General features: G+C 33.3%; 1 protein-coding gene across 4 annotated transcripts in view; it reads left to right on the top strand.

The window, feature by feature from the left end:
- ROCK1 (Rho associated coiled-coil containing protein kinase 1) overlaps positions 1 to 16,162 on the top strand; it is a 174,574-nt gene that overhangs the window by 90,303 nt on the left and 68,109 nt on the right. For 3 of the 4 annotated variants that reach the window (XM_049619647.1, XM_049619649.1, XM_049619650.1), the window contains exons 12-16: positions 908 to 996; positions 2,998 to 3,046; positions 8,135 to 8,270; positions 9,626 to 9,717; positions 9,829 to 10,075. In XM_049619647.1, the coding sequence (XP_049475604.1) occupies positions 908 to 996; positions 2,998 to 3,046; positions 8,135 to 8,270; positions 9,626 to 9,717; positions 9,829 to 10,075 (613 nt within the window). The remainder of the gene's footprint in view (positions 1 to 907; positions 997 to 2,997; positions 3,047 to 8,134; positions 8,271 to 9,625; positions 9,718 to 9,828; positions 10,076 to 16,162) is intronic. The other variant, XM_049619648.1, reaches the window with a different exon arrangement.

The following is a 16,162-nucleotide window of genomic DNA, read 5'->3' on the forward strand; positions in this document are numbered from 1 at the left end:
GGTGTCCAGCTTTTGATTTCAGCTAAGGTCATGGCCCTAAGGTTGTGGGATTGAGCCCTATGCTCAACGTAGAGCCTACTTGAGATTCTCTCTCTATTTCTCTCTCTCTCTCTCTCTCTGTCTTCCCCCCCACCGTCTCTCTCTGTCCCCCTCCCCCTGCTCCTCTCCCCCACTTGCATTCTCTCTGTCTCTCTAAAGTAAAATGCAGATACTATATTGTTTCCCTTTTTAAAATGCTTATAGGTTAAAGTCTCTAACTCCTATTTTTGCATACAAGAATCATGGCCTCACTCACCTTTTCAGATTTTATGTGACTCATTCTCTCTGTTCTGGGCTCTGCCTATATTTGATTTCTTTCCATTTCCAAAATATATCATGTTTTCTTTCACCTCTCTACTTTTGGACTCATTCATTCTGGCTAAAATGCCTTTCTTCTACCACCTTTTCTGCTTAGTAAATATCTCTCATATTTTAAGTCTCATTTCAAACATTACATTTTTGTGGCAGAATTAGACATGACCTCTTCCCTCCTTTGGAACACCTCATAAATAACTTTATCATCACTACATTATATTGTAATATTTGTGTGTATGTCTTTGGATTATTGTAGGTTCTTTTCACCCTCCTATTCCTCTGTGCCTTTCTGTTTAACTCTTAGCTTCATAAGCACAGGGACCAAATCTTTTTAATTTTTTGTATTACTAATGTCTACCAAAGTGCCTGACATATTTGTAGGTGTTGAAAAAATGCTTATTAAATTAATAATAAATTCAGATTGAAAGGAAAGGGGTAAGATTGAACCAAATAATTTATTCTTGAGTAGGTATAGAATAACATAAACTTGTTATTTTTAAGTTCTCTATGAATATTCTTAGTAGGATGAGTTTTGTTTTGTTTTTGATTAAAGCAGGAAAATTTGCAAAAAACAATTTATAAGCTGGAAGAACAACTGCATAATGAAATGCAATTAAAAGATGAAATGGAGCAGAAGTGCAGGTGAGAATATACTTTGTATGTTTTTAACATTAAAGGTTGTACAGCAAATACTTTTTTTAAAACTTGCCTTCTATAAAACAGTTGAAAATTAATCAGAAATAAGATGGCGATATACGGTTACTGCTTATGTACATTCAATGAAGAATGTCTTGCCTAGAATTGGAAAGTAATATTTATGTTGGCATTAGTTATAGACATATTGTCCTCAGGATAAAGTGTATTTGTTCCTGGAAGTCTTTATTAAAAAACTATAGTGCCGATTCACTTAGTGCTTGATTTATTACTTTTTTCCTCCCATTTTAATTAGCTGACTGAAAAGGCAAATTAGATTACATTAAATGAGGTGCTTTTTAAAATGTAAATGTTAAATATTAAAATTCACTAAATCTAATAAGAGCCTGTATATTTATGAAATATGTAATGATGAATATTATTTAAAATAACCTGGCACAATGCTGAGTTACTTATTAACTAAAACAATAACTTGATATTTTTTGTGGATACTATTGAATAAATTAAATAAGTAACACATTCAATAATAGGTAACATTCAACAAATGGAATTGGAAAACTGGCATTTTTGTGATTGGGCCAAAGAGGAAACAAGTAAAACTCTTATTGCATACCATTCCTGATAGACTAAATACATTAGTATATAGTGCAAACTTTTTTCAGAAAAGCACTTACATATTAGGAAATAATTAACTGATCTCAGGATTTGGAAGGAATTTCTAAGTATAAAATATGGAAATGCATAAATGTTGAGAAGTTTCTACATCCAAAATTAAACTAATGATAGTGGCAATGGAAATCAATTTGAGGAAGTAATAGGAATGGCCAAAGTGGTCTGTAATGATAAGGAAAATGTTAGAGGAGAGGAATGGGGGTGGAAAGATAAACAGAATGTAGATCTTGGTGGACTCTGTTTTTAACAAGCTAAGAAATTTGGAACTTATCCTAAGATGATGGAAAAACATTGAAAGTTATTAAGCTTAAAAAATTGATCAAATTTGCTTTTTAAAAAGAACACTCTAGTTAGTTGGCAGCACTTGACATTTATTCAACTAAATGGGAATGAGGGAGGAAGTTGAGTCAAGGATGGTTCCTAGGTCATGTCCTTTCTTAGGGACACTTACAGTAGGAAGAAATTAATATTATAGGTAAGGGTGTGGAGCAGAGGGAGTAACATTTTGGGCTGAGTGATGTATTTGATGAAACATACATGTGAAACATTGCATATGCAGATTTGAAGCTCAGAATTCTGTTCAGAGCCAAAGAAAACAAAATGTGATGGAGATAATACACTCTTAGTTTATCTCAACTTTTCACCTTACTTGTTAAGTGGTATATTTACTGATCCATATATGCCACCTTTCTCTTCACTATGTAATCTTGTATAAAGGTTAAGTGGCTAATTTTTGTTTATTAGCAAGTATTGCATTAGGAAGTTCAGGGATCCTTAACCTGGAATCCATAGGGTCCCTCCCACAAAGGGTCCATGGATGAATTCAAGGTCCTTAAACTTGGATGAGAAAAAGTATTTTCCCTAACTTATAACTGATATTCAACATTTCCTTCCACTATGAACAAAAGCAGTTATCTACATCTATTAGCAGTAGCTAAATTTTTTTATTACTAATAGATACTACAAATATTTTTATTTATTATAGTTTATCATTTGTGCTCATCACTACTTTGAAATTACTGCTGCTAGATCTTGTGATTTAATATATTAATAAAGAAGCCACACATATTCTTGAAACACATTTTTTTAAAAAAGACTATATTTAATATATTTTTGGCTTTTTTAAATCCTTTTTTGCTTTAAAATATATTATTCTGAGAAAAACCCACAGGCTTTACCAGAGTGCCAAAGGGGATCCACAGCACAAAAACAGTTAAGACATCTTAGTTAAACGGAAAAGTAAAGAATGTGGTGTTGCACCCCTGAGCAATAAAAAGATAAACATATTTCTAATCTATATTGCTTTTGTTTTTACAGAACTTCAAACATAAAACTAGACAAGATAATGAAAGAATTGGATGAAGAGGTACTTTTGTTTTCTAATCAGAAGTTTCCCTGTTTGAGAGTTTTTCCTCTTTCAGATTGTTTTGTTTTCTAAGAAAATTGCATTGGAACTTTATAGGTTTAAATACAGAACAAAGTCAGAGAACTATGATGAAAGCCTCACTTTGGAGCTGTAGGTTCAAGTGATACAGATTAGATTAAACTTCAGTTTCCTTTGTGTAGTTTTATGCTAGAACCATGTTGAAATTTTAGTACATAAATTTCATTTCAATTGTTCTTACTTAACATTTAAAAAGTGAGAAAGGAAAAGAGAATCAAATGGGATCCGAACTACATCAGAAAGAGGCTGACAAATAGGAAGGAGGAAAGAATACAATTTAAAAAGGACTGACATTAACATAAGTTTATGTGATCAAATGAGTAATATATTGATTTTAGAATCATTCATGTTTTCTATGGTCACCTAGCAAGAAGTTTTTGTTACTAAGGAAAAATTTCATGATTCAGATGTTTGTTTGCAAATATATAATACATTGTCATTCCTTTTGATAAGCTTATAGATATCTTTCTACTCTGTGTATAAAGAGTACCCTTCAAAGAAATATACTTTCTATGGCCTTCTTATTGATCACTTCCTTTGTTGTTGTTGTTTTGTTTTTGGGGTTTTTTTGTTTGTTTTTTTAGTTAATCTTTCTGGTGGTTTTTGTGCTATCTTAATTTTCTCTTGAGGAATAGTATCTGTCAGTTTTTTTTTCATTTGTAGCTTTGTATATGCATATTTATGTAATACATACACATGTTATGCATGTATGTATAATATTTTGCCAACTTGCCATTGGTCAGTGTATAATTAGCACTATTTATTTAAGTCTCTTTAAGAAATCCATTTTGCAAATCCTCAGCTTTGGGTATTTCATTTCTAAAAAACAGGTAAAATTCAAGTATGCTAAGTTTAAGATCGGTCCACTAAGAAAATAATAATATTCATAAATTTGTATCTGCCAAATAGACCTACAAAATATGTGAAGTAAAAGCCAATAAAACTGAAAAGATGAATAGACAGATCCATTATTATCACTGGAGACTTCAGTATCTATCACTGTCTAGACAGAGAATCCACAAACCTATAGGAAAGCTCAACCACACCATCAACCAACAAGATATGTTTAACATTTGTAGAATCCTCTGCCTGATAACAGTAAAATATACATTCTTTGCAAGCATTCAAGGAATACATACCAACATAGACCATATCCTGAGCAAACTTCTGCAAAAAAAAAAAAAAATTAAAATTATACAGAATGTGTTCTCTGACCAAAATGTAATCAAACTAGAATGACTAATATATCAAGCAATTCTGCAAACATATGGAAACTAAACAACACAGTTCTAACTAATCCATAGGTCAAAGAATACTTCTAAACGGGAATGAAAGGTTATGTTGGAATGTTAATTACATCTCATTACATTAGAGTTATGGCTCTTATTAAAAAAAAAATGAAATCTTGCCATTTGCAACAACCTATATGGGCCCAGAGGGTTATATGCTAAGTGAAATAAGACAGGCAGAGAAAGACAGTTACCATATAATTTCACTTATATATGGAATCTGGAAAACAAACAAAAAAACAGACTCAAATACAGAGAACAAACTGATGGTTGCTGGTGATATGGGTAAAATTGGTGAAGAGGGTTAAGAGGTGCAAACTTCTAGTTACAAAATCATGGAGATGAAATGCACAGCATAGGAAATATAGTCAGTAATATTGTAATAACATTGTATGGTGACTATACTTACATGGTGAGGCATGGAGTAATGTATAGAACTGTCATATCACTGTGCTGTACACCTGAAAAACTAATAGTTGTGTGTCAACTATACAATAATAAAATAAGTTATGGCTCTTCATCTTTAAAAAAAAATTTGAACAGTGAAAATGAAAATAAAACATCAAAATTTGTGGGATGCAGCTAACATAGTGTTCTAAGGTAAATTTATGCAGTAAAGGCATACATTAGAAAAGACGAAAAATCTCAAATCAGTCATCTAAGCACCTACCTCAAGAACTTAGAAGAGTAAAATCAAAGCAAAAAGAAGGGAAGAGAAATAAAGATAAGAGTAGAGATCAGTGGAATTGAAAATAGAAAAACAATAGAGAAAATCAATGAAAACAGAAAGCCAGCTATTTGGAAAATTGACAGACCTTTAGCAAGATTGATAAAGGAAAAAGAGGACACAAATGATCAGTATCAGGAATAAAACAGGGCAAGCATATCACTATAGTCCCTCCAGATACCAAAAGGATCATAAAGGAATACTATAAACAATTCTAAACATGTAAGTGTGAAATCTAGGTGGAATGTAATAATTCTGCCAAAAATACAAATTACCACAACTCACACAATGTGAAATAGATTAGTTGAATAGTCCTCTATAACTATTAAAGTGAATTCATAATTTAAAAGTTTCCCAAAAAGTAATCTTCCAGGACCAGGTGGTTTTACTAGAGAGTTCCACCAAATGTTTTAAAAAGAATTAATACCAATTCTACACTATCTCTTCCAGAAAATATAAGAGAAGGGAACATTCCCCAGTGAGTTTTATGAGACTAGAATTACCCAGATGACAAAATCTAACAAAGACAGTACTACGAAGAAAATCATAAATCAGTGTCTCTCATTTACAGCCAACTGATTTTTTTACAAAGGTGCAAAAGCAATTTAATGGAGGAAAGAGTTTTTTAACAAGTGGTGCTGGAGCAATTAGATATTCATAGACCAAGACATGAACCTCAACTTAAGTCTCATACTTTATGCAAAAATTAATTCAAGATGGGTCATATTTAAAGGTAAACATGAAAATATAAAACTTTTAGGAAAAAAAAAATAAGTGAAAACCCTAGGGATCTACAGCTTGGTGAAAAGTTCTTAGACATGACACCACAAACATGATCCACATGAGGAAAAGTATTCAACAATTTGGACTTCATGAGAATTAACAATATTTGTTCTGTGAAAGAACGTGATAAGAGGATGAAATGACAAGAAATAGATTGGGAAAAAAATATTTGCAAACTATGTACATCACAAAGGACTCTATCTAGAATAAAGAACTCTAAAGCTCAGCAGTTGAATAAACAAATAATCCCATTTGAAAATTGGCAGAAGACATGTCATTCATCAGAGTGAATGACAAACATATGAAGAGATGCTCAATATCATTAGTCATAAGGGAAATGCAAATTAAAACCACCATGAGAAATCACTTTATAATCATTTGAGCAAGTAAAATAAAAAATAGCATCAATACCAAAACTGGCAAGAATATAGAAAAACTATCACTCATGCATTGCAAATGGGAATTTAAAATTGTACAGCCAATCTGGAAAATACTGTTGCAGTTTCCTAAAATACTAAGCATGCATCTACCAGGCGACCCAGCAATTGCACTTGTGGGCATTTATCCTAGGGAGAAAACAAAACAAAACTTATATCCTTAAAAAACCTGTATACTGCTGTTCATAATAGCCTTATTTGTAATGCCAAAAACTAGAAATAATCAAAATGTCCTACCATAGGTGAATGGTTGAACGAACTTTGATACATTTATACCATGGAGTACTACTCAGCAACAAAAAGGCATGAACTATTGATACAACAACTTGGATGGATCTTGTGGGCATTATATCGAGTGTAAAAAGCCATTCCCAAAAGGTCCATACTGTGTGATTCCATTAATGTATTCTCAAAGAAAGTCAAAATTACACACATGGAGAACCTATTACTGGTTGCCAGGAATGTGGGTGGTGGGAGAAGGGCAGCTTCTAAGCTCTTAAGTAGTGGCTGGCTGGAAGGAGATCTTGTGCCAATGGAACAGTTCTGTATCTTGATTGCGATGGTGGTTCCATGAATCTACACATAAGCTAAAATAACAGAAACATACATACCTTATACCAGTATCAATTTCCTGATTTTGTTACTGTGCTGATGTTACATAAAATGTATCTATTAGGGGAAACTGAGTGGAAGAGTACAAGAAACCTCTCTGTGGTATCTTTGCAACTTCCTGAAATCAAAATTTAAAAATGAAAAGAATTAAAAGTTAGAATGATAAAATCTCAGAATTGGAAAGATCTTGGATGATCTCTGCAAATTTTACTAAAGCTAACAGCATTGTCCTTAAAACATGAGTTTTGCTTAATGATGGGAAAGCCCAGAAAAACACTATAACGGAGATTTTCCCAGTGTGGAGTCTTAAAAAAATGAAGCTTCAAAAGCATGGAAGTGGTAACTCAGAAAAAAAAGATAAATTTTTAATTTGTGAAGGTTTGGCTATTTTTTTTTTCTTTAACCCTCCCCTCCCCTGCAGTTTTATTTTCTAAAGTAAGTGTCTCCTTCATTACTTTTTAAATATGCATTAGTGGGTAGATACATAGAACATTTTAGAAAAGGTAAGTTGTTGAGACAGGAAGAGGACTAAAGGAGACACATAGGGACTAGTGAACTTACTACACACACTAGCATTTTGTACCATTTTGAGTTTTGCACCATTTAATTATCAAATGTGTAATTATTATCTTTCATATTTATATCTTTAATTTAGGATTATAAATCAAAATATTGGTAATGGAATGCAGTGTGGTCATCTTAAACTAATAAAGCAGCTTTCTGATAAGATTCATAGTTTTTTATATTCATGGATTTAAAAATCTGAAAATTTTCCATATCTAGTTTGAATAAGGGGATTCTCTCAGTCTTCCTATAAAGCAAGCTAATTCTATTTTTAGAAAGTTGTCGTTACAGGTACTTTCTGATTTTGAAACAAAAAAGAATCCATCTTAAGTCTTCTTTTTTTAAAATTTATTTATTTATTTTGAGAGAAAGAGAGGGAAGGAGGGAGAGAACCCCAAGCTGACAGCACAGAGTCTGACACAGGGCTCAATCTCACGAACCGGAAGATCATGGCCTGAGCCAAAATCAAGAGTCAGATGCTTAACCAACTGAGCCATCCAGGCACCCCATTGTGTGTTTTATTTTAAAAGAATATAGTATTCCTATAAATAAATAAAGAGTTTAATTGCAGTGGTGACTTTTATCATTATGTTTACAGGGAAATCAAAGAAGAAACCTAGAGTCTACAGTGTCTCAGATTGAGAAAGAGAAAATGTTGCTACAGCATAGAATTAATGAGTACCAAAGAAAAGTAGAACAGGAAAATGAGAAGAGGAGAAATGTAGAAAATGAAGGTAAACTGTTTCTACTTTTGAAAAACACTGAAATTTCTGGCTAACACTATACTTGAGGTCTTTGTCATGAGGTATCTTAAGGTTAGGGCCTATGATATATTTTTGAAGTCACAGTCCTAGGACACCTCATGTGTTAATTAACCATGTTCCAAGATAAATGTATAACATATTAAAGTCAGTAGTCCTGTTTTAGCTAAAAGAGTGATTTTCATCCTTGTATGCATATTGGAATCTCTTGGGAAGCTTTAAAGAATACTAATTTCATGCCTAACCTCTGAAATTCTAATTGAATTGATCTAAACATGTGGCCTGGGCCTTGGTATTTTTTATAAGCTCTCTAGGCAATTTCTTACAAGCAGCAATTTGAGAATTATTAACTAAAATTTCATGTTTTTTTCATATTAGTGTTAAAAATACATTTAAAATATCTTTCTATACCCTTGATCCAGTGATTCATTTCTAGGAATTAATTTATGTATACACTTGTGCACATGCACACTGATATATAAACAAGGTATTCATTGTAGCATTATGGCTAAGATGTGCTTTTAAGTGAAAAAAATAGTATTGTTTAAAATGAGAGTGCTTGTCTGTATATACTTAAGTGTGTGTGTAGATGTGGAAAAAATATATATTTTGTGTGTTTTTATGTATGAGGGTATGGACACATACACTGTCTTACGAAGCATATGCAAGAAATTAATAATAGTTGTTGCTTGGGAGGAGAACCAGAAGGACTGGGAAACTATGGAGGGAGGAAAGCTTATCCTACACTAAGACCATTTGGTACTTTTGAATTTCGAACTGTTTTTTAGATCTTTAGATATTCAAAGACTTATGCTATTCAAAAATAAATACTAGAACTAGCTTTATTATATTTCACTAATAGATTGAGCTTATTAACAGAATAAAGAATTTAAATATTGAGGCACCTGGGTGGCTCAGTCAGTTGAGTGTCCGACTTAGGTTCAGGTCATGATTTCACGGTTCATGAATTCGAGCCCTGTTTTGGGCTGTGTGCTAACATCTCAGAGCCTGGAGCCTGCTTCAGATTCTGTGTCTCCATCTCTCTCTGCCCTTCCCCAGCTCATGCTCTGTTTCTCTCTCTCTCAAAAGTAAACATTAAAAAAAAAAAAAAAGAATTATTACACGGCTGAAAACAAATCTGTTGTAGTCTATATTGTAAAACAATGCTGTACTTTTTGTTGAATTTAAATATAAGTACTTCCATGATGAAATATGACTTTGGGAGTGGACCTGTTGTAGCTGACTATGGCTACAATAGTTTTTTAAGGTACTTACATGTTTCCTCTATAATAACTTTCTAATTTCTACATTTTTTCTTCATTTTCTAGTTTCTACATTAAAGGATCAGTTAGAAGACTTAAAGAAAGTAAGTCAGAATTCACAGCTTGCTAATGAGAAGCTGACACAGTTACAAAAGCAGGTGAGTTTTTTAACTAAGCTGTTTAAAATTATAATTAATTAAAGTAAATTTGATTGTATTTTGGTCAACAACCTATTTTCTTGCTCTCACTATTTTTTTTTTTTTTAATAGCTAGAAGAAGCCAATGACTTACTTAGGACAGAATCAGACACAGCTGTAAGATTAAGGAAGAGTCACACAGAGATGAGTAAGTCAATTAGTCAGCTAGAGTCCTTAAACAGAGAATTGCAGGAGAGAAATAGAATTTTAGAGAATTCCAAGACACAAATGGACAAGGACTATTACCAGCTGCAAGCTGTGTTAGAAGCTGAACGAAGAGACAGAGGTCATGATTCTGAGATGATTGGAGACCTTCAAGGTAATATTTTTTCTTGTGGTAAAATTTACTGGCTTAGCCATTTTTAAGTGTACACCTCGGTAGCATAAAGTCCATTTTTATGCAACCACAGCTACTATTCATCTCCAGAACCTTTTTATCATCCCAAACTAAAACACTATACCCATTAAACAATAACTCGCCATTCTCCAGTCCTTCCAGTTGCTGGTAACCACCATTCTACTCTATTAATTTGACTACCTCATAAAAGAGGAGCCATACAATATTTATCCTTTTGTATCTGTCTTATTTCTCTTAGAATAATGTCTTCAAGATTCATCCATGTTGTAGCATGTATCAGAATTTCCTTCTTTTTTTAGATGTGAAGAAGAAGGATCCCTTGTGCACTTCCCATCTATTGGTAGGACTGAAAATCAATGCAATTACTGTGGAAAACAGTATGGATGCTCCCCCAAAAATTAAAAATAGAATTACCATATGACCCAGTAATTCCACTACTGGGTATTTACCCAAAGAATACAAAAGCACTAATTTGAAAAAGAGGAGTGCACCCCTTTGTTTAATGTAGCATTATTTATAGTAGCCAAAATATGGAAGGAACCCAGGTGTCCCTCCATAGATGAATTGATAAAGAAGTAACATGTACAATATGTATGTGTATATATACATATACTGTATATTATATAAAGAAGTAATATATATATGTATGTATATATGTGTATACATTGTGTGTATATACACAGTGGAATATTACACAGCCATGAAAAAAAGAATGAAATCTTGCCATTTGCAACAACATGACCAGACCTAGAGGGTATAATGCTAATTGAAATAAATCAATCAGAGAAAGACAAATACTATATGATTTTACTCACATGTGGAACTTAAGAAACAAAAGAACAAACAAAAAGAGACAAAAAAAAGAATCTTAAATACAGAGAACAAACTGGTGGTTGCCACGGATAGGTGGGTGAAATTAGGTAAAGGGGATTAAGAACACACTTACCAGTGAACATTGAGTAATGTATAGAATTGTAGAATCATTGTATTGTATACATGAAACTATTATAACACTGTTAATTATACTTGAATTTAAAAAATTAAAATTTGGGGGCGCCTTGGTGGCTCAGTCGGTTGAGCATCCGACTTCAGCTGAGGTCATGATCTCGTGGTTCACGAGTTCGAGCTCCATGTTAGGCTGTGTGCTGACAACTCAGAGCCTGGAGCCTGCTTTGGAGTCTGTGTCTCCCTCTGTCTGCCCCTCCCCAGCTTGTACTCTCTCTCTCTTTCTCTCTCTCTCAAAAATAAATGAAACATTAAAAAACATAATAAAAAATAAGTAAAAATAATAAAACTTAAAACTTAAATTTTTAAAAAGAAATAAGAATTTTCTTCCCTTTTAAGTGTGAATAATGTTCCATTATATGTATATACCGTATTTTGTTTATCAAAGGAAGGTAATTTTTAAAAATTTATTTTTAATTGTGGCTAAAAACATATTAATCATTTTTAAGTGTAAAGTAATATATTTTTTATCATATTGCTCTCATAAACAAAATAACTTTGGTGAAATTGGAAGTGATTAGCATTCTTTCTCTTTCAGGATAATTCCTACTTTTCTGTCACATTGTAATTTCTTCACTCTCACAGGCACCCCTGTGAGGTCAGTAATGTATTTCTAATTTTACAGCCAGATTACTGAAAACTTAATTTTAAAACATGCCTAATTCACAAAAGCCTTACTCAAAGTGGGACTAATCAAAAGAAGATTACAACTATTAAAACCTGGGAATTCCTTGTGCATTGTTGGCAGAAATAGAAACTGAATTACAGAAATAGCCCATTGCTAATAAAGAACTATGTTCTTAGGAAGGTTAGGATTACAGATATCAGCTGTCTTTATAAATCTAAAAGGAAAAAATTGAGTGTAACTAATTGTAAAGAAACAGTTTTGGTAATGGAAATATAATCAATTTGTTTTCAAAAAGATTCTTGTCTCTACCCACTTCTCACATATTTTTCTATTTTCTGTTCCTATTAGCAAAAGGATCCATACTACATAATCAAAACAGATACGCACAGAAGTTGCCAGATGTCTCAGGGGAAAGTTGGAGGAGGGGTAGTCCTTTTAACCTTAGTCACAGGATGGGAACATAGTTTGGGTTCTCATGGGGCTTGATGACTAGCTATAATTCTGTGGAGAGAGGTCAGGGTCAGTTTTTGTGTCTATGGAAACGGAAATTAAGATCTCCTGTTGGTTTTTAGCTGAGGAGCGTTGTGCAATCTTATTTCTCAGGGACTAGACTTAAAATAGACTTGAATGTAACCAAGAAAGTAACTTCATTATATGCGTTAAAAAAAACCTCCTAGTTCACTTCCTTAAATTGCTTCTCTAGGTCTTTTTATGTACAGCTTATTACCTGTGTGAAAGTCACTTCACCTGCTTTCTGTATATATAAACCAAGGAGGTTAGAATAGGTGACCCTTATAATCACTCCAATTTTAAAATTATTTAAGTCTGTGATCTGCCGGATATGACTGAGCTTTGAAGTGCTTTTGCTTTCAAGGAAGAGACCATCATATGTTCATCAACAGTGGTTTTTAACTGGATCTAATATTTAGATATTGGTGAAGGTAAGGAAAATATATAGCATGCTTTATTGTTGATGTTTATCCTTTTTCAATGCTTCATGAATCAAAAAGCTCATATACATTTAAAATGCACACAACTTGGGGCGCCTGGGTGGCCCAGTCGGTTGAGCATCTGACTCTTGATTTCAGCTCAGGTCATGGTCTCATGGTTTGTGTGTTTCTGCCCTACATCAGGCTCTGTGCTGACCTCGCAGAGCCTGCTTCAGATTCTCTCTCTCCATTTCTCTCTTCCCCTTCCCCATTTGCTGTCTCTCAAAAATAAATACACATTTTTTTTAATGCACACAACTTGGGGTGCCTGGGTGGCTCAGTCAGTTAAGTGTTCGACTCAGGATTTCAGCTTAGGTCATGATCTCATGGTTTGTGAGATCAAGCCCTGGGTCAGGCTCCACACTGACAGCAATTCTCTCTCTCTCTGCCCTTCCTCCTCCACACTCCTGCATGCGCTCTGTCTCTGTCTCAACATGTAAATAAACTTTTAAAAAATGTACGCAATTTATATGAGGCTCAATATACGTATTAAAGATTCATCATGGTAAAAAAAACCCCACAGATCTTACGTTAATCTTCTGTGGTTCATAGGAATTTCAGGTCCCTCAGGTATAAATTTCTCATAGTTTGTGATGCTGGGCTTCTGACAGGGTCATGTTATTTCCTAGTTAAATGTCTTCCATGTATCCATAATGGGCAAAAGCTTCTTTGTTGTGTATGGGAAATGACTTCCCAAACATAACTGGTTAATAAATATTTTAGCCTTTGTGGGCTACATACTGTCGCTTTTACATATTCTTTTTTACTTTTCACAGCCCTTTAAAAATGAAAAAGCATTCTTAGCTTCATGTCTATAGAGAAGAAGGCTGAGGGCTTGAAGTTTGCCAACACTTGGACTAGTATTTCAAGGCTGCTGTAACAGACAAAAGCTAGCTTCTAAAAGTCTAGGAGATAGAGGCTTAAACAAAAAGAATGGATACAGATCAAAATGTCATTAAGGAATGAAAATTTTAAATGAAATGATAAGCTTGTCATCCAGTAACTTTGTGATTCTTAGATTGAAATGCAAAGAGAAATTTTTTTAATTAACCATTTGAAAAAGTTTTCTTAAAAACCATTTTTTAGTTGGTTTCTTCAACTTTGAATTTTGGAAAATTTCATACATATACCACAGTAGAATATTATAATGATCTCCTTGTGTGTACTCATCATCCAACTTCAGTAATCTTCATCTAGCAGCCAGTCATGTTTTGTTTATACCCCCACCTCCCTTTCCCAAACCTCTGACACTGAATTCTTTTGAAGCAAATCTCAGGCAACACTTTGTTTAATTTGTAAATATTTCAGTATCTCTTAAAGCTAGGGACTTTTTGATTTTTTTGTTTTTGTTTTTAACAATACTGCATAAACTTGATTTTTTTCTTATTTTTATTTTTTAAAATATATTTTTTAATTTACATCCATTTTAGTTAGCATATAGTGCAACAATGATTTCAGGAGTAGGTTTCTTAATGCCCCTTACCCATTTAGCCCATCCCCCTCCCACAACCCCTCCAGTAACCCTCTGTTTGTTCTTTGTATTTAAGAGTCTCTTGTGTTTTGTCCCTCTCCCTGTTTTTATATTATTTTTGCTTCCCTTCCCTTGTGTTAATCTGTTCTGTGTCTTAAAGTCCTCATATGAGTGAAGTCTTACAATATTTGTCTTTCTCTAATTTCACTTAGCATAATACCCTCTAGTTCCGTCCATATAGTTGCAAATGGCAAGATTGCATTCTTTTTGATTGCCGAGTAATACTCCATTTTATATATATATATATATATATATATATATATATATATATATATATATATATACCACCTCTTCTTTAACCATTCATCCATCGATGGACATTTGGGCTCTTTCCATACTTTGGCTATTGTTGATAGTGCTGCTATAAACATTGGGGTGCATGTGCCCCTTCGAAACAGCATCCCTGCATCTCTTGGATAAATATCTAGTAGTGCAGTTGCTGGGACATAGGGTAGTTCTATTTTTAATTTTTTGAGGAACCTCCACACTGTTTTCCAGAGTAGCACCAGTTTGCATTCCCAAGGACTTTTTTTTTTTTTTTTTATGTTTTATTTATTTTGAGAGAGAGAACTAGCATGAGCAGGAGAGGGGCAGAGAGAGAGGGAGAGAAAAAGAATCCCAAGCAGGCTCCACACTGCCAACGCAGAGGCCAACGTGGATCTCTATCCCATGAACTGTGAGATCACGAGTCAGACGCTTAACCAACTGAGCCACCCAGGCACCCCAAAGATAAGGACTTGAAAAAGAATAATAACCATAATATCATCAAACCTGGAAAAAAGATAACAATATTGTAAAATATCTAGTCAGTGTTCACATTCCTCAAGTAGTCCCATAATCTGTTGTTTTTGTTGTATTTATTTAGCTTCAGTTAAGATCCTGTCAAGCTCTGTACATTGCATTTCATTAATGTGTCCTTTAGGTTTCTTTTATCTATAGGTTTCTTCTCCCTTTTTTGTTCTTTGAAGTTTGTCTTTACTGTTATTTGAAGAAACTAGCAAACATGTTGCTCTGTCCCTTGTAGTACTTTAAACTGGTGCATCTAGAGGCTTGATCTATTTCAGATAGGGCTTTGACAGAATTTTTGAATTACCTTGAAAGAATATTTTGTTTACAAGCTTATACTTGTAAGCGGTATTATTTAGGCACCAGGAGGCAAATAAAGGCTGGCTATCTTGTTTTGTGATGTTAGCAGCTATTGAATATCATTGCCTAGATCCTGTATCTATTTAGGAGTTTTCAACTATGATGATCTATTTGTATCATTCTTCATTCATTTGTTAATTGGAATACTACTATTCAATTATATAGTTATAATGAGGTACAGCTTATAAAATAAAGTCTGACTAAATATTTATTCTTTTAGCGTATTTCAGAACAGTAAGTCATTACCCCTCCATCCTCCAAAGATGACCAATGACGTTTTTAAATATATTTATGAACTTCTGGATTTTAATATATTTGATATCCGTTAGCCCATTGCAGTATTTTTACTGATGCTCATTTGAGGCCAGTGAGAATCTCTTCAAATTTACTGCTCCTTTTCTTTTTGTTATGCATAATATATTTTCTAGAATTATTTTCTCTACCAGACCTGGAGTTACCAGTTTTCTAAGGAACAGTAGTCATTTTTTGTGGCATATGGCATTCAGAGACTGAAGCCTGGGTACTGTGGGTACTTAGTACTAATGGGTAGGTAAATGTTTGGAAGACTTATTAATGGACAAAAGTAGGAAATACTTATTTCCCATTGTAATTGTTAATTTCTTAATTTATGGTATTGTCATCAGAAGCTATTAGCAGGTTTTTACTTCTTCTGAAATTTTTAATGATTTTCTTTTTGTTTTTAGTTCATAATAATTTTTGTTTTGTTTTTAACTGTTACATGGGAACTT

The sequence above is a fragment of the Panthera uncia genome, assembly GCF_023721935.1.
Source record: "Panthera uncia isolate 11264 chromosome D3 unlocalized genomic scaffold, Puncia_PCG_1.0 HiC_scaffold_8, whole genome shotgun sequence".
Taxonomy (NCBI): domain Eukaryota; kingdom Metazoa; phylum Chordata; class Mammalia; order Carnivora; family Felidae; genus Panthera; species Panthera uncia.